The sequence below is a fragment of the Rhinolophus hipposideros genome (genome assembly GCF_964194185.1).
Source record: "Rhinolophus hipposideros genome assembly, chromosome: 2".
Lineage (NCBI taxonomy): Eukaryota > Metazoa > Chordata > Mammalia > Chiroptera > Rhinolophidae > Rhinolophus > Rhinolophus hipposideros.
In genome coordinates, this window is record NC_138048.1 from 28,748,276 (window position 1) to 28,773,159 (window position 24,884).

Genomic DNA, 24,884 nt, shown 5'->3' on the forward strand with positions numbered 1-24,884 from the left:
TCTACTACTACTGGTAAGCTCCAACACTGCCTGAAAAGAATCCATTCATTCCTGAAGTTTTTAATGTATACTAGGCACTTGGGACACACAAGTGAAGGAAACAAACAGAGCTCCCTGTCTTGGGGGAGCTTACAGGGTGGTTTTCTAGTTCTCTTGCCTAAGTACTCAAAACTATTTCACTTCCCTACAACTTCTCCACGCTCCTCACTTGTTGAGCATATGTGCTGGACCACCACAGGGGAATGAAAAGTCATCAGATGGGAACCTATCATAAAAGCTCCAAAACAACATAACTAAAACCAGTATCTGAATCTGCATCCCTTCTTTCTCTTTCCTTCCTGTTATACAGAAAGTTTCCCCTTGGATATTTTCCTCGATCTTCCCAAGCTAGGGTCTGTCCCTATTTTACAATTCACAACACTGTGTGGAATATTTGGTTTAATTACAGTTGACCCTCAAAGAACACATGGGTCTTCGTATATGGTGAACTCCATGGGTCTACATATGTGAGGATTTTTTTCAATTGATTTGCTCAGTTCCACTGATCCCAGTTCAACTGATGAAGAAGTTCAGTTGACCCCAGCAGTTCAAACCTGCCTTGTTCAAGGTTCGCCTGGCAGTTGGGAAACCACCTATGTGGAGGGCCAACTTAAGTTATATGTGGATTTTCAAATGTGCAGACAGTTGGTGCTCCTAACCCCAGTGTTGTTTAAGGTTCAACTACATGTTCTTTCTGAGACGATGTGGACTCATATTTACCTCGTCACAGCCAGTGAACCTAGCACAGCTCAGAAACCTCTGGAGGAAGGGGAGGGATTTCACTGGGGAAGCTCCACCCAACATGCTCTGGGGGCGAAGCCCCGGGAGGCTGTGCCTTTTGGTCTCCTAAGCTGCAGCACCCTGCCAGTGCTGAGATATCTCACCTCAGGATTCTGGTTCCCATTTCAACCAGTTCAGGAAGGCAAGTGTTGAGATTTGACTCAATGAGAGGTTACGAGGAAGGTTTGGGGGCCCCCGAATGACTTCTCCCTGCCTGATGGATTTTTCCCTCCATCAGGCATTTCCATTCCCACTGGCTGGGCTTCGTGGGCTCTCAGCCCAGAACCTCAGAGAGGCCTAGGCTTCAAAGAAGCTCAGAGGCCAGGGGGTGGGTCTCCATCTGCCAGACAAGTACCCCCTTCGCGGTGATGACTCCACCAAACTCCACACAGGTGATCATAATCTAACTATAGCAGGGATATTGACGACCATGAAGGCTTCATATTGCACTTGCTGCCGGGCCTTGCACAGCTAACCTAAGTCTCAGATGTCATCGATCATGTGTGGAGATACTAATAAGGACTAACAGGGTTTTGCATGAGAACTGGAATGAAGTAAAAAGCTTTGAACAGTGTTAAGGTCCAACTTTCAGGAATGGGTCAGGTTCCTGATGCAGTCAGCACATGTGCTTTGCCAGCCCCTAGAGAGCTCAGTGCCTTGGATGTGTCTGCACAGGTGAGAAGGACAGTGAGACGCCAAGTTCCCAGTCTATACTCTAAATTAAGAAGTTCTCATTTCTGATTCTCGGCAGGACCAGAGACCAAAAGAAGGGTGCTCACAGTCCTTTGGTTGCTGTTTTCAGAGGAGCTAACAAGAAGAGTTTTAACTCCCCTGGGAACCATCAGTGAGTCTAGTAAGAACGGTTCCTGGGAAGCCCAAGTAAAGGCCTATGAAGGCATTAGTGTCAGTGGACAGAAAGGGTAGAGGCAGAACCCTTTGGCATGCCCTGCAAGATCCAGGACAACAGCATATGAGCTTCTCCAGCTGACAGGACTACAGGCTTTTTATAGGTAAGAAAATCTCAGGGAACTGCCTTCTATTGCAAGTATTGATAGGTTCACGCATTTATTGAGGGCCTGCTATGTATCTAGGTTCTTTGTTAATTGGAAACTGTCACCATGTTTATATTAGGACGAAGTAGAAGAGAATCCTTTGGGTGACTTTCTTCCCTATTACAAAGTATTATTAGCAAATTTGACTGATATGGCAAAGTGGAAGGGAGAACCTCATAGATTCCCACCTTCAAAACAATTACTATTGCCTTTGTGATGCATCTTTTTCCAGATTTTGCTATGCCTATTTTTTACATTGCTTCAATAATATGTACTTTAAAGGAAAAACACTATCAAACATTTTTATGTTACTATAAACTTTCACGAATAACATTTTAATGATCAAGTGCTATTAAGTGGAAACTATTCTACCTTTGTGGATATTTGGGTAGTTTCTACGTTTTTGAAATTTTAATATTTTGCTTACCATGTTTACTTATAATTATAGTTTCTTATAAACAGTCCTATGCCAAAGAACAAAATGCTTTTTCTAGATGTCTGCTTAACCCAGGATTTTGTCTTGGGTTGAATGCTTTTCTTTTTCTCCAATTCTCCTTAGATGAATTATGACTCACGTGGTTAGCAATTTCAGCACTAGATTCTCCCCTGAGTTTCAAGTCAGTGAAACCAACTACTTGCTAAACATCCTCACAAATCTTTCAGATTTAACCCATTGTCTTCCTCTGCCCCCAAACTTCTCTTCTCTTATATTCCCAGTATCAATTAGTAGTACCTGAACCCCCAAGTCGGAAACAAGAGCCATTTTATACTCTTCCCTCTTCATATTCCCAATAGTTAGTGTCAGTTACTACATGGATGAGCTGGAAAAATATAGCGGGCAGAAAAATCCTAGCATTCTCACAGTCCACTATGTTCCCCCCAAAAGGATTGTAAAATTTTTCAGCTGTATTTTTATAATCTATTTTAATTATGTTAGTAATATATGTTCACATTCTCTGAGTCAACATTCAAACATTCTCATTAACGTTAACTATCCATTCCAAAACAAAAGCAAATATCATATTTCACATCAAATTTTGAATTTATTCCTTCATTTGTTTATTTCCTCGCTGTTTATATCAATATAGACTCTCTCACTTTCCTAGTTAATTCAATTCACTCTGTAACTACCAATATTTATTTTGGTGCCCAAATCTCACAGATTCAGCTCGTTACTTCAGTGTGACTTCTGTGCTCTTTTGGTTTATCTCTATAATGTCTTGCTTTCTGATACAAAAGGATTCTTCAGGCTGACGGTATGCTTTCCTTACACCAGCCCTGGGAAACTTTCAGCCATTTCTCCAAGTGCTCTTCATCCTTTAATGGGGAGTGGTATTTAGAATCCACGGTCAGGTACTAGATGTGCTCATTATTATCAGGATTCACTGCTTCTAGGCCCTCTCAGTGCACTCAGCTAGGGAATATGGGCATGTATATGCACACACATACACACACTCACACACTTGAATATTACTTTATTTCTATATCTATATATGCTGAAAACTGAGGGTTTACCTCAGTACCTCCAATTGCACTGAGACACTATCAGGTTCATTCTAGTTTTCTCCCTTTCCACGTTGGCAACTTCTTTCTCCAACAATGAGGAATCTGGTTTTATTGTCCTTAATACTGGGGGTGCCAAAAACATGTGTGCACATGACTTGTAGTCACCTTTTGTTATCAGTATAGATTATTACAATTTTAATACAGTTTTTTGCTTTCTTAAATTGTGTAGACATTTTTTGACACCCTCTGTATACTCACTTAATCAATCCTCCTGTACTAAGCATTCTCTCGTCACCACGGTCCCCTTGATGCGTGGTTGTCCTCTTCTGCCACATGTGCTGAGACATTAACGTGTTTGGCAGCTTTTTTATATAGACACCAGCACTCTGCACCAGGAAATTCTTCTATGCCAAGCCCCTCGTCACCCTGCTTGGGCTCTGACACTAATGTTGGTGACATTGCCAACACCTCTCTAACTGCCCACCTCCAACCCCTTGTGGTGTGGGTGTCTATTTTGCATGGCTCAGCTAATGGCTATAAGACTGAATTACTACAGTAAGGAAGAGGAAGAGAAATACAGCATCTTTTTCCTCTCTAGCTTTCTGGAAGAGTAATTGTCATGCAAAAATCCTACACTTATTTAAAGTGTACAACTAGATGAGTTTGATAAGGCAATTATGACAATAAATATGAGGTCGGACAATTAAGTTCACGAACTCATCCTAGAAAAAGTGCTACATACCTCATTGCTGAATATCACTACAGTCACCTTCGAAGTGCTCCCCTTGGGAAGCTATGCACCAATGCCAGCGCCTAGTCCACCCTTCAAAGCAATTTTGGAACTCTTTTTTGTGGGATGGCCAGCAGAGCTGTCGTTATAGTACCCTTGATGTCCTGAATGTCATAAAAAGGCCTTCCTTTCAATATTTCTGTTATCTTTGGGTAAAGAAAGAAGTCACTGGGACCAGATCAGGTGAGTAGGGAGGGTGTTCCAATACAGTTATTTGTTTCCTGGCTAAACACTCCCTCAGAGACAGTGCCGTGTGAGCTGGTGCGTTGTCGTGATGCCAGAGCTATGAATCATTGGTGAAGAGTTTAGATCGTTTTCGTCTAACTTTTTCACGCAGCCTTTTCAGCACTTTCAAATAGTAAAGTTGGTTAAATGTTTGTCCAGTTGGTACAAATTCATAATGAATAATCCCTCTGATATCAAAAAAGTTTAGCAACATTGTTTTGACTCTTGATTTGGGCTGATGGAACTTTTTTTGTTCCTGGAGAATTGGCTGACTTCCATTGTTCACTTTGACACTTTGTTTCAGGGTCGTATTGGTACACCCAAGTTTCATCACAAGTGATAACTTGGCCCAAAACATCGTCTTGACTCTCCAAAAGGTCTTGGCAAACTTCAACTCTCCTTTGCTTTTGTTCATCAGTGAGCTCCTTCGGAACCATTTTTGCACACACTTTTCTCATGCCAAGATTTTCAGTTAAGATTTTCCTAACTGTTTCTCTATCGAGGTTTACTTGGTCTGCTGTGCTTCTCACAGTCAGCTGACAATTTTGATGCACAATTTGATGAAGTTTTGCAATGTTATCGTCAGTTCTGCTTCTTATTGGCCGCCTGAACTCTCTTAACCAGTGACGCATTCTCTCCCCTCAAAAAAATGTTTAATCCATTTGTACACTGATGTTTTCTGCATTGCATTACCCCTTAAACTTGGACTAACATGTCACTGATTTCACTTCCACTCTTGTGACTAACATGTCACTGATTTCACTTCCACTCTTGTCAGTTCAACAAGAAATTTAATGTTTGTTCATTGCTCTAATTTAAGCTCAGACATTCTTGCAATGGCACACAAACACACTCAACAACAATAATGAACACCACGCAGTAAGACACCACCACACATCGACATGAACACAGCTGTGAGACACTGATGTACCAAGGTTATGAAACCTTACTGAGCTGTTTGTACAGTGCTGCCAATATAAGAGCATGGTGGCAAGTTCACGAACTTAATTGTCAAAACCTGTATAGCTATAACAATATAAGTCTTACTTATCTTACTGGTTTTAAATTAGTATAAGTCTGAGTTGATCATGATAAAAGAAGATGCAGATTATAAGCCCTAGAACAACCTAGAAGGAAATAACTCAAAATATACTTAAAAATCATTAAAGGTATTAAAATGATACACATAAAATATCTACCTAATACTAAAAAAAGGAAACAAAGGAAGAATACTTGTAGAAAGAAAAAAATGACATAAGACATATAGAAAACAAAAAGCAAGTGACAGAAGTCCAACTATATCAATAATAACATTAAATACATATGGATTAAACAATCCAATCAAAGGGCAAAGATTTTCATACATTGCTATCATCATCATCATCATTTAATGATACTACCACATGCTGTCTATGGGAGATACACTTTAGATTGAAAGATTTTTCCTTTAAACGGAAAAATTTATCCCATGCAAACAGCAACAGCAAGAAAGCTGGAATGGCTATACTAATGTCAGATAAAATAGGCTTCAAGACAAAGGGTAAATTAGAAAATAGTTTTAGATAAACCAGAAAAAACACACACATCAAAACTATAGAATGTAGCTAAATTAGTACTTAAAGGGAACATTATCAAAGGGAAAAAAATATCAGAAATAAACAGCCTCAACTTCCACCTTAAGAAACCAGGAAAAGAAAGACAAGTTGAATCCAAAGCAAGCATAAAGAGAGAAATAACGGAAAGAAGAGCAAGCATTAATAAAACAGAGAATAGAAAGCAATAGAAAAAAATAGCAAAACCAAAAGTTGTTTCTTTGAAAAAATGTTAATATTCCTTTAGCTAGACTGATCAAGAATAAAAAACTTAAGTGACTAAAATCAGGACTCAAGAAAGAGACATCATTATTGATCATACAGAAATAAAAGAATTACATGGGAATAATATTAACATTATAGTAATAAATTAGATAATTTAGAGGAAATGGATAAATTTCTAGGGAGCAAAAAACTGCCAAAACTACCCCCCCCCAAAAAAATCTGAATAGACCTAAATGAGAATGAATTGGTAACTTTACAACTTTCCACAAAGAAATGTCCAGGCTCAGATGACTTCATTGGTGAATTCTACCATACAGTTAAAGAAAAATACCAATTCTTCACAAACTCTTTCAAAAATAGAGGAGGAGGAAACATTTCCCAACTCATTTTATAGGGCCAATGTTATAAAATGAATATTTTGCTCCTCAAATTTCATATGTTGAAATCTAATCCCCAAGGTGATGCTATTTGGAGGTGGAGCATCTGGAAGGTCATGAGGGTAGTCCTCATGAATGGGATTGGTATCCTTCTAACAGTTACCAGAGAGTTTGCTTCCCCTCTCTGCTCTTCAGCATGTGAGGATATAACTATAAACCAGCAGGCTGCATCCCAGAGGAGGGTTCTCACCAGAATTCCACCATGCTGCCTCCCTGACCTTGGGCTTCAGAAATGTAAGAACTAAATTTCTGTTGTTTGTAAGTTACCAGTTTATGGTATTCTGTATAGCAACCTGAACTGACTATGACAACAAGTGTTATTCTGATCACAAAAGCAAAGACATCACAAGAAAAGAAAACTAAAAAATATACCTTATAATTTTAGAATTAGGCAAACTGAAGAAATAAAATTAATCCAGATTGAAAAGAAGTAAAACTCTATTTGCAGATGACATGATCTTTTATAGGAAATCCTAAGGAATCTGCTAAAGAACAAATAGGACTTATAAATGAATTCAGCACTGTTGCAGGATAAAAGATTAACACACAAGTCAATTATATTTCTATGCAATAGCAATTATCAATCAAACCATAAAATTAAGAAAAACAATTCTATTTACCATAACATCAAAGTAAATTAAAACCTGTGCAAACGAACAATCGTGTACGTGACTGTTTACAGTAGCATTACTCATTCATAAGAGCCAAAAAGGGTAAACAACCTGTGTCCATCAACTGATAAACGGATAAACAAAATGTGGTATAGTCATGCAATGAAATATTATTCAGCAATATAAAGGAATAAAGGGTGTTACATGCTACAATATAAATGAAACTTTAAACATTATGCTAAATGCAAGAAGTCAGTAAAATCACATATAATATGATACCATTTATATGAAATGTCCAGAATAGGCCGATCTAGACACAAAGTAGATCAGTGGTTGCCCATGACTGAGGGAAAGACAAATGGGGCTTGACCTTAACAGGTATAAAGTTTCTTTTCGGGATGATGAAAATGTTCTACAATTAGATTGTGGTGATGGTTGCACAACTATATAAATATACTAACACTGTTGAATTGTACACCTAAGAAATCACATTTGTCTCATTCTTTGAATAACTATTTAATACAGAATATTTGGAAGTACATTGGTAAGAATAGTTCACTATACAAATACAATTTACCCATTATGAAGAAAACTAAGACTCTTAACCAAAAAATAAACGGCCTTTTTAAAGTGAGAGGCAACAAGCATTTATTTAAGATTAAAAAAATAAAAAAGAATAGCTATTCAGGAAGTACTGATTTTAGCAAAAACCCAAATAGTGTTCCAATTAGAGGACAAAGGCAAGAAGTATTTCTGAGAAAAGGAAGGGGAACAATTACATCAATAGAAGGAAGCCGTTTCTATTGGTGCAGATAAGCTAACATAGTGACACTAATTTTAAACAATGCTTTTAATTTTCAGTCTGGTAATCATAATATCTGTTTTCTTGTTTTTTCTACAAACAGTTCTTTGAGACTCAGTGTTGCTTTAGGTCCAGTCTAAAGGTGATTTTTTCCTATTTTTACATTCCAAAGATTTGCGGCATAAGACTTGCAAGGCAGTTCCTCTGGGATGGAAGCTCTGACTCTATTTTTAAAGTGGCTCTGTTTATATTATGTTTTTACAAGAGAAATTGAGACTGTAGGACTTTCTGGCCCATTCTCTTCAACAAGTGTGTATGTATGTGTATATATATATATATATATATATATATATATATGCACACACATATGTATATTTGTAAATAAAGTTTTATTGGAACACAGAGACATTCATTCATTGATTCACATTGTCATCTATGGATGATTTGACTACAACAGTAGAATCAAGTAGTTGCAACAGAGACAACATGACCTGTAAGACCTAAAATATTTACTATATGTCCCTTTATAGAAAAAAGTTTGCTGATCCTGATCTAGTTGATTCCTCTCAGATCCATGTAGCCACACCCACAATTCTTTTCTCATCATAATCCTTAAAATTTTCTACAATTTTTTGCATTGTCATCCCAACAACAACTTCTTTCTCTCACACTAATCGTCCAGTACCTTTAGATGTAAGACTCATGCTTTTAGTCTCTATTGACTGACACATTTCTTCCAGTAGAAAGGATTTTCTAGTTATCACACCTTTAGTTAAACCTTTACTCTGAGGCACTTTAATCCAGTCAAAGGTTTTAACAATGAGGTGACAACAGCGGTTTTGAATTGATCCTCATCTCAAGACTGAGTTTTTTTGGGCCTTCATTGCTCAGAGGGCTTCTTTCAGTTGAGGTTGAATAGCTTTTTTCTTTCAGCCTACAAGTCCCTGAATTTCCAGACTCTCTCAGTCTTAACAAATAAATATTTTTAATATCATTGATCCAAATGAGCACAGCATACACGGAAGTCATGTAGTGAAGAGGTAGAGAGACAAGATGGAGGGATTCAAGTAGTCATTTGGTTCACTGAGTTAGACCTGTATGTTAATAGGGTTCTGCAATGCTCTACCACACCATGACAAAATGATAAAAACTTACATTATTGTCAGAAATGTTTCTGAAATAAAAGGGATAAAAATTATGAAAACTGAAGAAGTTTAAAAAAATTGAGGTATCTTGAGGAGGTTCCAGTCAAGATGGCAGAGTAGGGAAATACTGTGCTTGCCTCCTCCCATAATCACAATAAAATTACAACTAAATTATAGAATAATCAACCTGGAGAATGATCTGAAGACTAGCTGAACAGAACTCCTGTAACTAAAGAATTACAGAAGAAGCCACCTTAAGACTGGTAAGAGGGCTGGAGATGTGAAAAGATCTAGTTCCACACTCACATGTGTGGGAGAGTTATTTTGGCTGCAGAGGCCCCCCTGGAAAAGTGAAGGGCCCCAACCCCACACTGGGTACCCCAGCCCAAATTACCAAAGCTGGAAATAGGAGCCCTCACAACATCTGGCTGTGAAAATCAGCAGGGATTCCTTCCATCTAGGCTAGATGGAAGCCTATGGGAAACCCAGGTGTTCCTATTAAAGGGCCTGCAAACAGACTCACTCCCAGGCACTCATCTTGGGCTTCCCTGGAGAGACAGCTGCTTGGTAAGTGCCAGAGACATATAGAGAGAGACTGAGTTGAGTGGCTTCATGACAAGGGCTGGAGGGACAGTTGTCATCGTATCTATGTTGAACTCTCCTCCCATGTAGCCAGTGGGCAGATGCCAACTTTCTTGTATTGAGCCCTCCCCTCAATGGCTAAATCTGAATTTTCATTGGCCTGGTGAAATCTGCTGGCTCCAACCTGGTGACTCATTGGGACCCGACTCCACCTAACTCTTGCACTGCTAGAGGATTTTCAGCAGCTCATGGACAGACAGTGTTGGCTGGTGCTGCAGACTTACTTGGACAGCTATCAGGGGTCCCAGGCCCTAGTTAGGCTGCAGCTGGTTTCATGGCTCTTTGAGCCTTTTGCAGAATGAACCTGAATTTGCATTAACCTGGTGAATAACACTCACTCCACCCCAGTAGACTCCCTGAGATCCCACCTTACTCAACTTACATACCACCCCAGGCTCTTTTATCTGCTGAGTCTTAGAGGCAGACAGCAGCAGGTCACACGGTTCCCTATGCCTTTTTCTGAGCAGTCCCAGGCCTGGCACTGGTGACAACTGACATCAGTAAGCAGTGAGGCCTCTCCTAAGCTCTTCAAGGTTTAGCACAGGCAGTGACCAAACAATGATTGCTCTGTAGCTCCTACCAGGTAGTCACTGGCTGGTCACAGGTAGGGGCTGACCTTGGTATGCATTAGAGCCCCTCCCAAGAAGCCCCCAAACCAACTCACCCAGTGGCCAGCTTCAGACCACAACAGAGCACCACCCAAGTAGCCCCATAAGTAGAACGCACAAAGGGTGGTCTCAGCAAGCACCAGAGCCTGCTGAGTTGAATCCCTGTTCTGTGGGGTGAGTCCCCACAGGGCAGCTCCTATGCTCTATGGTCATGGACAATCCTCACAGCCAGTCAACCTGAGGGTTAATCCCAAGCACTGAGGTGCAAACAGTAATCAAGTCTCCACTAAAACAAGAAGGCACACAGAACACAAGGGACACACCTGGAGCACCAGCTGAAGTAACCAGGGAGACTGCGCTATGGAGTGCCACAGGACATCTACAAGATAAGGCCTCCTAGCCAAGAATGCAAGACATAGCATGTACCTAATACATAGAAACAAAGAGAGAGGCAGCCAAAAGAGGAAACAAAAAAAAAATCCCAAATAAAATAACAGGAGAAAACTCCAGAAAAAGAACTGAACAAAATGTAGGCAAGCAATCTACCAGAAACAGAGTTCAAAATACTGGTTATAAGAATGCTCAGTGATATCAGTAAGAACATCAACAAAGAGACAGGAAACATAAAAATAGACATAGAAACCATAAAAAAAGAACCAGTCAGAAATGAAAAATACAATAACTAAAATGAAGAATGCACTAGAAGGAATCAACAGTAGATTAGATGAAGCAGAGGTTCAAATCAGCAATTTGGAAGATAAGGCAGCACAAGACACCAAATCAGAACAGCTAAAAGAAAAAAAAAAAAGAGAATAGTTTAAGGGGCCTCTGGGACAACATCGGGTGTACCAACACTCACATCACAGGGGTACCAGAAGGAGAAGAGAGAGAACAAGGAATTAAAAACCTATTTGAAGAAATAATGATGGAAAACTTCCCTAACCTGGCAAAAGAAATAGACGTACAAGCCCAGGAAGTGCAGAGCCCCAAACAAAATGAACCCAAAGAGGACCACACCAAGGCACGTCATAATTAAAATATCCAAGCATAAAGACAAACAGAGAATCTTAAAAGCTGCTGGGGGAAAAACAGTTACCTACAAAGGAGCTTCCATAAGACTTCTAGCTGATTTCTCAACAGAAACTTTGCAGGCCAGATGGGATTGGCATGAAATATTCAAAGTGATGAAAAGCAACGCCTACAACCAAGATTACTCTATCCAGCAAAGGTATCATTTAGAATTGAAGGATAGATAAAGAGCCTCCCAGACAAGAAAAAGCTGAAGGAATTCATCACCATCAAAACAGTATTATAAGGAATATTATTAGAGTGACTTCTTTAAGAAGAATAAGGGAAAAATGTAAAAAATATGAATACTAAAATGGCAACAACATATCTATCAACATTAACAGTAAATTTTAACAAATGAATCCATACATTGATTCTTTTTATGTTCTCAGTCTTTACTCAAACTTCACTCTTATAAATAACTGTCTCTTACACTCATGCCTTCTTTCCCATATTGAAAAAATATATAAAACAGGCAGAACTAACATCTTCACAGCTGTACCTAACTGCTCACTATTATTTTGTTCTATTATCATGCTGTATTCTCAGCTGTGTGATTCTTGAATGTGGCCCAGATGAAGAACAGGGAAAAATGTATTCTTTGCTGTATATTATTGCAGTTAGCTGCAAAATCTTTTTTTGTACAGCAAACAAAACAATTTTAGATGCACTAATAAAATGATAAAGGGATACATGTTTCTTCAATAAAATATCCTTAGTATTTTTCAATATCTATTAATGTAAATCACAACACCTAATAGGATGTCTTGCACATTCATAATACGCAATAAAGTTTTTACTGAACAACTGGAAAAGGTGCAAACTTTACATGACTATGTTATAAAAATATGGTTGATAACTGTAAGTGATGATTAAGTCTTAGAAAAACTCAACTAATTTGTCAGAATGTATGATTTTTTTTCATCTATAGAGAAGAATGGAAGAATGTTTTGGTTGTATTTACTACTATATCATCATTTCGGTGGTAATCATTGCATGAGTCAATGCATGAGAGCTGTTACTCCAATAATAGCCCTTTTTGGGAATGGTTTGAAGTACATGTAAAGAAAGAGGCTTATGTAAGTCTTTTTAAAACCTCCCATAAAACCAAACAATTTTCAACTATATTATTCTTGATCAAATTGCTTTGCAAGCATTTCACATACAAAACTTTTTGTGATTAAATAATATTAAGTTCATGTGTTTTAAAAACAGAAGTGACTATTATTATTAGACAAATATTAGACAACATAATCAATGAATTAAATTGATTGAGCTATGGTTCATTAGCCATATTATAAAATATAGGAAAAAGACAAATTAAGTGAGAAATTAAAAATAAATCTCCTGCCACCACACACCACCCCCAAACCAATAAAACCTTGCTTCACTGAATGCCACCATTACAACAAACAACAAAACTGCCCCATTGATAGAAGACAGGCTGTCTGATTTCATTGGAACAGTTAATTGGATTAAGACAAAATCATAGAAGCTGAACAGAGACACTGGAGAATATTTTAATTTATGTCACTATGTTAAATAGTAATTAATTAGCATTCTAGCTATAGGGAGAGAAATACAAATCTTTCGGTTACTGCTGTGTTACTTTCTCACTGATCCAAGATTTGGAGAAAAGCATTAAAACGTCTGAATACTGAACACTAGTGAGACATTCAGGAAGATGATTTCTTTCCGTAGTATACTTGGGAATAAGGCTACTTCTTACATGGGAAAATCTGTCCTACAAATTTCTACCTCTCTACTCTCAGTAATATACGAGTAATATACCATATATATGTGTGTGTATATATATATATATATATATATATATATATATACACACGTATATACACACACATATATATACATACATGTATATATACATATATATGTGTGCATATATATACACACACACATATGGAGAGAGAGAGAGAGAGAGAGAGAGAGGCACACAGAGGGTGTCAAAAAAATGTATGTATACACATTTTAAGAAAGGAAAAAAATGTATTAAAATTATGCTGATAGTAACCGCTTTGAGCACCTCTTGTAATTGCAGAAGTCAAACGTGACTTCTATTCATCTTTTGTTATCCGTATATATTGAGTATTACAATTTTAATACAGTTTTTTCCTTTCTTAAAGTGTGTATATATTTTTTGGCTATATATATATTTATATATAAATATATAAATATTATATTATATATATATGTTTATATATTTATCAAGGAGAAGATAAATCAAGGAGAAGAAAAGAATATTTTCTTCCCCTTTTTACTTTTCTACTTCCATGATCTTTGTAAATGCTCACAGATCCCAATAAGCAAAAAATCCTCAGAATTCCAGGCCCAATGGAGAGTACACTTGTAAAGGAGTTAGGATCCTCTAGGCCAGGGGTGTCCAAACTTCGGCCCTCGGGTCAACTGCGGCCCACAATCCATTTTTTATTGGCCCGCAGCAAATTCCAAAAATATATTTAGTTTACTTAAATTAACCAGGTGAGGCAATACGTGCTTCACCTCGAGTGAGTGTCCCGGCTGTTTGTGTATTTTACCGCTTATGGCCCTTGGTGAAAAACGTTGAAAAAAGTTTGGATACCCGACTAGGCAAACATCTTCATTGTTTACAAGTGAGGAGTGTTATTGTTACAGCAGGCAGAATTAGCAGAGGCAGCTCTTTATCACTTCAATGCTCATTTTAATATCTCTATATTCAACAAGCTACCACCTGGGAAGAAGAGACACCATTAACTATCAGAGTTCAAGAGTCCATTGCAGTCATTAGGCTCAGGATTTGTATTATGAGAAATGGTGAAACAAGTCAACTGAAGCAAAAGTCAGAAATTGGAATGAAGTCACTGAGTACCGGTCGAGTAAGAGAGTATTAGAAGGAGGCCACAATAGTTTACTACTCTGCCATAAGAAAAGATGAAATAATGCCGGCCCGGTGGCTCAGGCAGTTAGAGCTCCATGCTCCTAACTCTGAAGGCTGCTGGTTTGATTCCCACATGGGCCAGTGGGCTCTCAACCACAAGGTTGCCAGTTCAATTCCTCGACTCCCGCAAGGGATGGTGGGCCCCGCCCCCTGCAACTAGCATTGGCAACTGGACCTGGAGCTGAGCTGTGTCCTCCACAACTACAATTGAAAGGACAACAACTAGACTTGGAAAAAATCCTGGAAGTACATGCTGTTCCCCAATAAAGTCCTGTTCCCCTTCCCCAATAAAAAAAAAATCTTTAAAAAAATCTTAAGAAATGAAAAAGTTGAAAGAGTGCCATTTGCGACAACATCGATGGATCTTGAGATTATTATGCTGAGCGAAATAAGTGAGACAGAAAAAGTTGAGAACCATGTGATTTCACTGATATGTGGGATATAAAACTGAAAGCAACAAAAACTCATAGACACAGACAATAGTTTAGTGGTTACCAGAGGGTAAGGGGGGAGAGGGGTGGTAGATGAGGGTAAATGGGATCAGATATATGGTGATGGAAGGAGAACTGACTCTGGGTGGTGATGTATAGATGATGTATTACAAAATTGTACACCTTAAACCTATGTAACTCTACTATTGTCACCCCAGTAAACAGAAGAAGAGGAAGAAGAGGAGAAAGAGGAGGAGGAGGAGGAGGAGGAGGAGGAGGAGGAGGAGGAGGAGGAGGAGGAAGAAGAAGGCGAAGAAGGAGAAGAAGGAGAAGAAGGAGAAGCAGGAGAAGGAGAAGAAGGAGAAGAAGGAGTAGGAGAAGAAGGAGAAGAAGGAGTAGGAGAAGAAGGAGAAGAAGGAGTGGGCCAGACTGGAGGCGGGGTGGGGAGAAGAAAGCTTCCAGTGGCGCTGGATAGGAAAGCCTCAATGCCCAAGAGTAAAATATAATGCAACCTTTAAAGTTATTGCTCTGGCAAGAAACCACAAAGCCTTTGGCATTAAATTTGCACAAACCATATAACTACTCATAGACAGCATATTTTCCTTTTTCACCGAGTGAATCTTACTCATTTACTACACCACAAATATCTTTCAGAGGAAACCTCTACAACTGAAAAGAGCTGAGCCACAAATTCTCATATTTGTCAGAAATTTGGAATTTTAGTATCTTATACCTAGATCAGATTTTGTTGTATGTTCTACTATACCCAAGTCAGTGAAAAGGACAAGCTCATAATTCTTGTTTGTCATTTTCCGACTTGGAAATTTCTATGGCCTGCTTATGTTACTGAAGAAAACATAGTACGAACAGTTGGCAATTTCAGGGCTTTTACCTGGGTGCATGAGCTCAACCAGCTTCACTCACAAAGCACGTGTGTTCCTCTTCTCACAGGGGCAGCATGTCAGGCAGAAACCTAATGGGCCTGGAGAGATACAGGTAACTTGGCCACTTTTCAAGGAGAATGCTTTTCATTCTTATAACATTAGAAAAACAAAGGAATGAACTCTGAATTTTTTTCTTAGCAACATCGCATACAGAAATAACAAATGAAATTCTGATTTTTAACTTCAACTCTTAGATTCATTTTATTGCCAAAGAAATAGCAGAATCATGTTCTTGAAAAATCTACTAACTTCATTGAGCAGAAACTTTGGATAGGGGATTATTGGATATGTTTTAGGATGAAATGAAGGATATATAGGCTTAAGGATTTCGATCTTTCTTTTAAGAGCCAATGGGAGTTATTTAGGGTTTTAAGTGGAGTTGTGACTGTGGGCATTAGAAGAGTGAATCTCAGCAGTTTGGCTTTTTATAAAGATGACCTTGGCCCAAATGTCGAGAATGGTACGAGAAAATATTAGAAGATACAGATAGATTATTAAAAGGTTATGTCAGTATTCCAGGCAGGAGATGGAGTTTTCTTGAATTTGGAACAAAATGGATGGTGTAAACAGACATTAAAGAGATACAAACTGTAGATTTGATCACGGTTTTGACAAAGATTTGTGATGGGAGGAATTCAGCATCAAGGTGATTCTCAGGTTTGTTTCTTTAAAATGGAATATGCCATTAACAGAGAACAGGAAGACAGGCTGAGGTCCAGGTTTAGTGATACGGTTTGAAAAGGCTCCGTTTGGATTTGGACATGTTGAATTTGATGAATCTTTGAGATGTCTGAAGAAAATATTAGGTAGTTGGAATGTGGCAACATCAAGAGTAATAAGATAAAGGAAATGAATACGTACTAAAAACTGCACAAAATCAGTTTCAAGGTGCCCTCACAGTGAACCCTAATGATACAAAGTGTGGTTCTAATTGTTACACTTGGGCGTGTCTGGGGTGATTTGATGATTAGCTCACAATGCCCAGTAGAACAACTTTGCCTTCATCCTACAGGGAATCCATTGGTAACTTCCATTGAGGGAATTCTAATGTTCTCATGTTTTTATGAACAGATTTGAAAGAGTACAAATAAATATGTCCCTGACATTGCGGTTTCCAAGGAAAAACTTTGCATAAGTAAACACTGCTTCATTCTGCACTTTCCACTTTTCTTTATATAAGGGTTTTAAGAGGAGAAGGAGCTGTGGATATGACAGCAGTGGTAGCCTCATCGGGTTGGCAATTTATAAAGATGACTCTAGCCCTAGAGGGGAGTATGGTAGAGGGAAATTTATAGTTTTTCCCTTTTCTTTTTTCCTTTGAAACCTCAACAGCTTACTTCAAAAATCAACTATTTTTCTCAATCTCCCAGACTAACAGGAACTCAGTAAGGACATCAAGACCTGCCCCGTTCTTATTATTTGTAGGTTTTTAATTTGCCTATTTGATAATGAAATGTTCAGGTAAGAAATGAAAATTTTGGCAATCCTATGAGATTTTCTGTTTCTCTTCAGTACAGAAAATTCTTGATGCCTGTCATAAATACTAGATATTTTACTGTTGAGGAGACATAGATAATAAGATTTCCTTTTAGTAGTAAACTTGGAGTAATAGAAGAATGAGACAAATGGAAAATATAATGATAACGACTCAAAAGTTTGAGGTAATTTCAACTGGAGAAAATTTTAATTTATTTGTGGAATCATGAGAAGATGAGCTTAAGTCATCAATAATAACTTCCTGAGGTTCCTTAAAGTGTATGGTGAGGTGTGTATGTGTGTAAGATCCCAAAGGCCTAATAGCCCTTCACCTAATTATGAAAATTAGAAATATCAATTATGTGTTTGGAGTTGGCAAGAAGGCTAGGTAAGATAATTGAGGACAAAACCTCTACTATGAAAACAATGATTGTCCTCAGTGTCTACAAGGCCAATTTTCAGCAGAGACATATCAGTCAGTCTTCTTGCTGCTTGTGATGTGTTTCCAGGGTTCCTTATAGTACTTCAAAAGATAAAATTTTAAAGCTAATTTTTTCTTGTTTTAGTTTCAGTGAAGATGGGAAATAAATTATATTTATTTCATAAATTTTCTTAGAATCTTTTTTTTTTAATTTTATTAGGTAATATTAGGCAACAGTGTGTTTCTCCAGAGCCCATCAGCTCCAAGTTGTTGTCCTTCAATTTAATTGTGGAGGGCGCAGCTTACTGGCCCATGTCGGAATCGAACCAGCAACCCTGTTGTTCAGAGCTGGCGCCCTAACCAACTGAGCCAGCCAGCCGCCCATTCTTAAAATCTTTTAAGTGCTTTTTCTTTTTTTACTTTTTAAGTCCTTGATCAGGCAGCTTTTCTAAAACAGGCATAGGAAGGGGAACCATTCTTACTTTTTTCCCAGATAGACAAATATAGCTATAATATTTATTCAATAAATTATCATTTTTCTCAAATGAAAAATCACCCATGTGATATATTAAATTCCAACACATATTTGAATCTATCTTTGGAATCTTTATTTGGTTTCACTATTATATTCTTCTGTTTCCATGCCATATTATGTTCTGTTGAATAGCTTTGTTTTAACACTTGCTGCTACACACTGGACTTCTTACTGTTCATATTTTCCTTGTCTCTTCAAAATAATTTTGTTTTGTATGGATTTTATGCTGATGCTATTATACTAAAAAGTGATTAGGATTCTAATTGAAATTAATTTCAATCCTACTGACATATTTATAATACTAAATCTTCTTACCTAAGAATATATTTTGGCTGTCTATTTCTTCAGAAATTATATAATGCCCTTTGGTTAGTTTTTGTAATTTTCTTCACATAGGTCTTACATATTTAAAAAATTATCTCAATATATTTTAAAGTGTTTGGCTAATATAATGGATACATTTTTCTTTTATCTCTCTTTTTTGTTGGTTGTTGTTTTCATAGAAAACAATCCAGTGATTATTTTTATATTCATCCTCCACTTGGTACTTATTAAAGTCATGTTATTTGTTTACTAAAGCAATATAATATCACCAAAAAAATATAAATTTATGTCCTATAATTTTTATATTTTATATCATTATTATATTATTTTATTTAGTATCTTAGAAGTATTACAGTTTCTAAGATAATCCTGTATAATAATAGAGTGAACATTACAATCTGTTCTTAGCTTGAAGAGACATGCTTTATTATTTAGAATCTGTTATTAGTTTTGATAACTAATCTTTTGTATATTTAAAAATCTTAGTTTTATTTCTATTTTTAAGGATTTTAAAATTAGAAGATAATTATTAAATTGCAATCAATTTTTCCAAATTAAAAATATTTACATTTTACATATTTCCCCCTAATTTTTAGGACCAGCATCCCAGATTCTTATTGTTTGTAAAGAATTCTTACTTAAGGGTAAAGGTAAATGTTCTGATTAAAGGGGATACATAAACAAGGAATATGCATTATTTTTTTGCATATTTAAAATGATGTTATTTTCATGGTCATTTATAACTGTGTTCTTCACTTATTCTTTCATTGCAGTGATCAGCCTGAGTGAATATAATGGAGGCAAACAAAACACAGGTGACCGAGTTTTTTCTCACAGGACTTACAGATCGTCCAGGGCTGCAGGTCCCCCTGTTCCTGCTGTTTTTGGTCATCTACCTCACCACCATGCTGGGCAATCTGGGACTGATTTTGCTCATCTGGAGGGACCCCCAACTTCACATCCCTATGTACATATTCCTTGGGAGTTTAGCCTTTGCAGATGCTTGTTCTTCTTCCTCTGTGACTCCTAAGATGCTAATTAATTTTTTATCAAAGAATCACATGATATCCCTAGCTGAGTGCATCACCCAATTTTATATTTTTGCTTCCAGTGCAAACACAGAATGTTTCCTCTTGGTAGTGATGGCCTATGATCGCTATGTAGCCATATGTAACCCCTTGCTTTATCCAGTGGTGATGTCCAATATCTTCTGCATTCAATTATTAAGTGTTTCATATATTATTGGGTTTCTTCATCCCATGATGCACATTGCTTTGTTATTTAGATTAACTTTCTGCAAGTCCAATGTAATACATTATTTCTACTGTGAAATTTTACAACTGTTTAAGATTTCCTGTACTGACCCTGGAGTTAATATGCTCCTGATTTTTATATTTTCAGTCTTTATACAAGCTTTCACTTTTATGGCCATCATGGTCTCTTACACCCATGTTCTCTTTGCCATCCTGAAAAAGAAGTCTGAAAAGGGAAGGAGCAAAGCCTTCTCCACGTGCAGTGCCCACCTGCTCTCTGTCTCCTTGTTCTATGGCACTCTCTTCTTCATGTATGTGCGTCCTGGGTCTGGCCCCACTGAAGATTATGACAAAATGTATTCTTTATTTTATACAATCGTAATTCCCCTGCTAAATCCTTTTATTTACAGTCTGAGAAACAAAGAGGTTATCGGTGCCTTGAGGAGAATAATAAATAAATAAACAGTTTTTAAAGCAAATTTCAAACTTGTTCTTTTCAAACTTCACAACACAAGGCATCTGGAGTTATGCAAATCATAATTTTATAATTTTAACAGACGGCCTGTGTCTATGGCAGTTGCTGTGTGATGAAAGTCAGCTTTAATGGATTTTTGTTTTAATGGAAAATCTCCATATCATATAAAACAGAATTCTTTATGAAAAATAGAATATCCCTTTTAAAACTAAGCATTTCGAATTTGCAATTTTTAACTCTTTGTAAATTCACTCTAAATTAGAGTAGTTTGGAATTTTACTGTTGCAGACATTGGTATGTTTCTCTGTTTGAGGCTAGTGTGACTGAGCTAACACAATTGTCCAGAGCTTGCGTATCAAATTTCTCATTGCTTCTCAACTGTTCTGAGACTCAGGTGAAGTGACTTCTTGGAGAAAGAAGAGAAAACTTTCTTTGTAGTAAAGAAATTTTTTAAAAAGCATAGAATGTAAGAGATTGGTAGATTTTATTAAGAATAACGGAAGTTGGGATAAAATAAAAGTGGAATAGTGAATAGAAGTATGACTCAAATATATGAAAACACATAGTGCATGTTTTTATCAAGGAAAATACAGGCAATACTAGTATTCAAGAATTTCCAGATTTTGGAAGATTTCAGCATATATCCCCTCAAATATTTGAAGTCTACTGCATTTATCTTTACATGTTTAATAATACAGAAACTGAGAAATTGTTTAGCTATCACTCGTCTTATAATTTCTTACATATTGATTATTATTTAAGTAAAAATAATTTACTTCTGCAATTACATGATGAAACATATGTTACTTTGGGTGCCACTATGGAATGATTCTCATTTCTGAAATGACTATAAAAACCTTCAATGCAATATTTATTTTTCTTTCATTGACTGCTTTGTAAGGAATGTGTAGTAACTTTCTTTGTTGGACGTCCCCCAAATTTAGAAGAACTCTAAAGTGGTAAGTGTGTGATTCATTTAAAGTTGTAATATCTTTGGCTACCCATGTCTGCAGCAAAATCCCCAGGTGATGGCCTTGTATTGCTGAGCAGTAAGGAAGAGTTAAGAGGAAGAATCACACATACAGAAAACCTGATGTGTGGACATAACAGGTATTCAAGGCTGAGGATTGAAGCACAGCACTGCAGTCTACACACTAAAGCCAACTGAATTAAAAATTTCTTCAAATCAAATCAGTCCTAGGAGAAAATTGTCATTGTTATATAATAGGAGAGATTAACAGAAGTATCTTTGATACTAATAGAGCTCCAAATGCCTAATCCATCCATGCTTCTGTTAGGTCTCCTGTCCTGTCTTCAACCAGGTGGAGCAAAACAGTTTAGATGGTAAAGAAGGATGATATTTCAAAACACAAGATCTGTAAAGTCATACAATATTAAAACTCCTCAGAAAATTTCAAAAGTTCTAGTATTTATCTTTTAATTTAGGAGAGAATGTACTACTGGAAGGGCTCTATAGAGCATTTACACCTTCTAAGCTGGTGATTCTAGAATGGGCAAGTCAGGTTCACTCAGTCTAAACTGCAGCTCCTCAAGCCATTTCCTAGAAATAATGGATATCACTTAGAGTTTACTAACTACAAGTAGAATATGCTTCTGGCAAATAGTCTAAGACTCCAGAGGTAATAAGAAGACCTACAAGCTTCCAGACAGAGAGACTGGCTTACTAACAAAGGAAAGTACAGTATCACCTGACTTCCTATCTGGTGTACTGAAAGTACAAAGACAATGGGACAACACTTATAAACTATTGATAGAAAAATAATGGGTTACATGAGTAGTGTTGAGACAAAGTGTATGCAGAGGGATTGTGAATGGCCGAGCAGACTGTGTGCACTGCTCAACTTAGGGCACTATTCACGGTACAATATTTTGTGGCTGGGGGCTCTGTGTATAAGATACCATAAACACTGAGCAATGGATGGTACTAATGTGACTGGGAACTGTATTGTTATAAGTATTTATTTAGATTTTAAAGACTAAAATAAATTAACATTTATCATGAATTTTGGCCAACATCAGTGGAAAGTCTCTTCCAGTTAAGAGGACGTACATTAAGAGTTATGTAATACAAATTGTATGCAATGACTCACTTTGAGAAACTGTTTTCCACTTTTCTAAACCCATGAAAGCACATTTCATCACTTCTTTGTTAATGTGTGAACAAACCACACCTTTAGTTTTTCAAGAATGGGTTTCTTGAAGGATACTCTGACCCATTATAATAGTTAGTGTTGAATGGCTCATTCAGTGTGAGTTATCAGTGAATGAGATCACATTGTCCATTGATTCCTATAGATTCCTTATCACAGATACTGCCGGTGCCTCCCCACATCTTCCTAACTGTACATCTACATCTCAGGGCTTTCTCTGATGGCCAGGACTATTCTACCCACACTTAAGGCACAGTATCAGAACTGGGAAATGAATGTTATTCATAGAATCTCTTCCAGACCATTTATCAACCAATGACTGATGGGACTTGGTAAATAAATACCCTCCAATCCTTTGCTCTTTGGTTGATATAACTTTGAAGTTCATGGTCTACACTGGCTCATGGTGTTTCCAAAAAAGATTAAGCTTGGAATTGTAACTTGGTTCATGAATCATCCTTCATTGGCTACATTCCCTTTCCTATCTCATTTCCTCACGTTCTTACTCATCAACTATTCACAATTGTGAGACAAACAAAAAAAGCAAGAAAGAAATGCTAAAAGACACAGCAATAAAAAGAACAAGTCTCAGATATGACTCAGAGGTTGGGGCTATCGTTCATGAAATCCAAAATGATCATGATTTATATGTTAAAGTTTCCATGTATGACCAGATGGAGAACTTCAGAGACAGGAACAGAAAATATTTTTTAAAAGTCAAGCTAAATGAAATTAGAAATGAACTACAGGGAAAAAAAACCAGGAAGACACACCAATTCATGGAAGCTGAATAACATGTTACTAAATAATGAATGGGTCAAGCAGCAGATCAAAGAAGAAATCAAAAGATATCTCGAGACAAATGAGAATGAGAACACGACGACCCAAAATCTATGGGATGCTGCGAAAGCAGTCCTAAGAGGGAAGTTCATAGCACTGCAGGCCTACCTAAAGAAACAAGAAACATCACTAATTGACAGTTTATCTTCAATTAAGGGATCTGGAAAAAGAACAGCAAAATAAGCCCAAAGGGAGCACAAGGAAGGAGATAATAAGGATCAGAGCAGAAATAAATGAAATAGAAACCAGAAAAACAATACAAAAGATCAATGAATCTAAGAGCTGGTTCTTAGAGAAGATAAACAAAATTGACAAACCTTTAGCCAGACTCATTAAAAAAAGGAGAGAAAGGACCCAAATTAATAAAATCAGAAATGAAAGAGGAGAAGTGACAACAGACACCACAGAAATACAAAAAATTTTAAGAAATTACTATGAGCAACTATATGCCAACAAATTTGACAATCTGGAAGAAATGGACAATTTCCTAGAGGCGCACAACCTTCCAAGGCTAACTCAAGAAGAAACAGAAAGCCTGAACAGTCTGATTACCACCAGGGAAATTGAATCAGTAATCAATAATCTCCCAACAAACAAAAGCCCTGGACCAGATGGCTTTACAGGTGAATTTTTCAAAACATTCAAAAAAGAATTATCACCTATTCTCCCCAAGCTCTTCCAAAAAATCCAGAAGGAAGGAAGACTCCCAAACACTTTTTAGGAAGCCACTATCACCCTGATACCAAAAGCAGACAAAGATACCACAAAAAAAGAAAACTACAGGCCGATATCTCTAATGAACATAGATGCAAAAATTCTCAACAAAATATTAGCGAACAGAATTCAGCAATACATTAAAAAGATCATACACCATGATCAAGTGGGATTCATCCCTGGTATGCAGGGGTGGTTCAACATCCGCAAATCAATTAATGTGATACACCACATTAACAAAATGAAAAATAAAAATCACATGATCATACCAATAGATGCAGAAAAAGCATTTGATAAAATACAGCAACCTTTTATGATAAAAACCCTTAAGAAAGTGGGAATAGAGGGATCATATCTTAACATAATAAAGGCCATATATGACAAACCCACAGCTAACATCATACTCAATGGGGAAAAGCTAAAACCATTCCCCCTAAGATCAGGAACAAGACAAGGTTGCCCACTTTCTCCACTTCTATTCAACATAGTGCTGGAAGTTCTAGCCACAGCAATCAGACAAGAGAAAGAAATAAAAGGCATCCAAATTGGTAAGGACGAAGTAAAATTATCACTATATGCAGATGATATGATACTATATAGAGAGAACCCTAAAGACTCCACCAAGAAACTATTAGAACTGATAGATGAATTTAGTAAAGTAGCAGGATATAAAATTAATATTCGGAAATCAGTTGCATTTGTATATACCAATGATAAAATATCAGAAGGAGAAATTAAAAAAAACAATTCCATTTACAATTGCTCCAAAGACTATAAAATATCTGGGAATAAATCTAACCAAAGATGTAAAAGATCTGTACTCAGAAAATTATACGACACTTA

The 24,884-nt window shown here is 37.0% G+C and overlaps 1 protein-coding gene across 2 annotated transcripts in view; it reads left to right on the forward strand.

The window, feature by feature from the left end:
• LOC308487417 (olfactory receptor 5AC1-like) overlaps positions 1–20,303 on the forward strand; it is a gene marked incomplete at both ends in the record, with an annotated part of 66,037 nt that extends 45,734 nt beyond the window's left edge. Inside the window, one exon of one of the 2 annotated variants that reach the window (XM_081025606.1) lies at positions 19,452–20,303. In XM_081025606.1, coding sequence (XP_080881732.1) covers positions 19,452–20,303 — 852 coding nt within the window. Of the gene's footprint in view, positions 1–19,382 lie in introns of those variants that run through there. The other variant, XM_081025607.1, reaches the window with a different exon arrangement.
• Between the last annotated feature and the right edge of the window lie 4,581 nt (positions 20,304–24,884).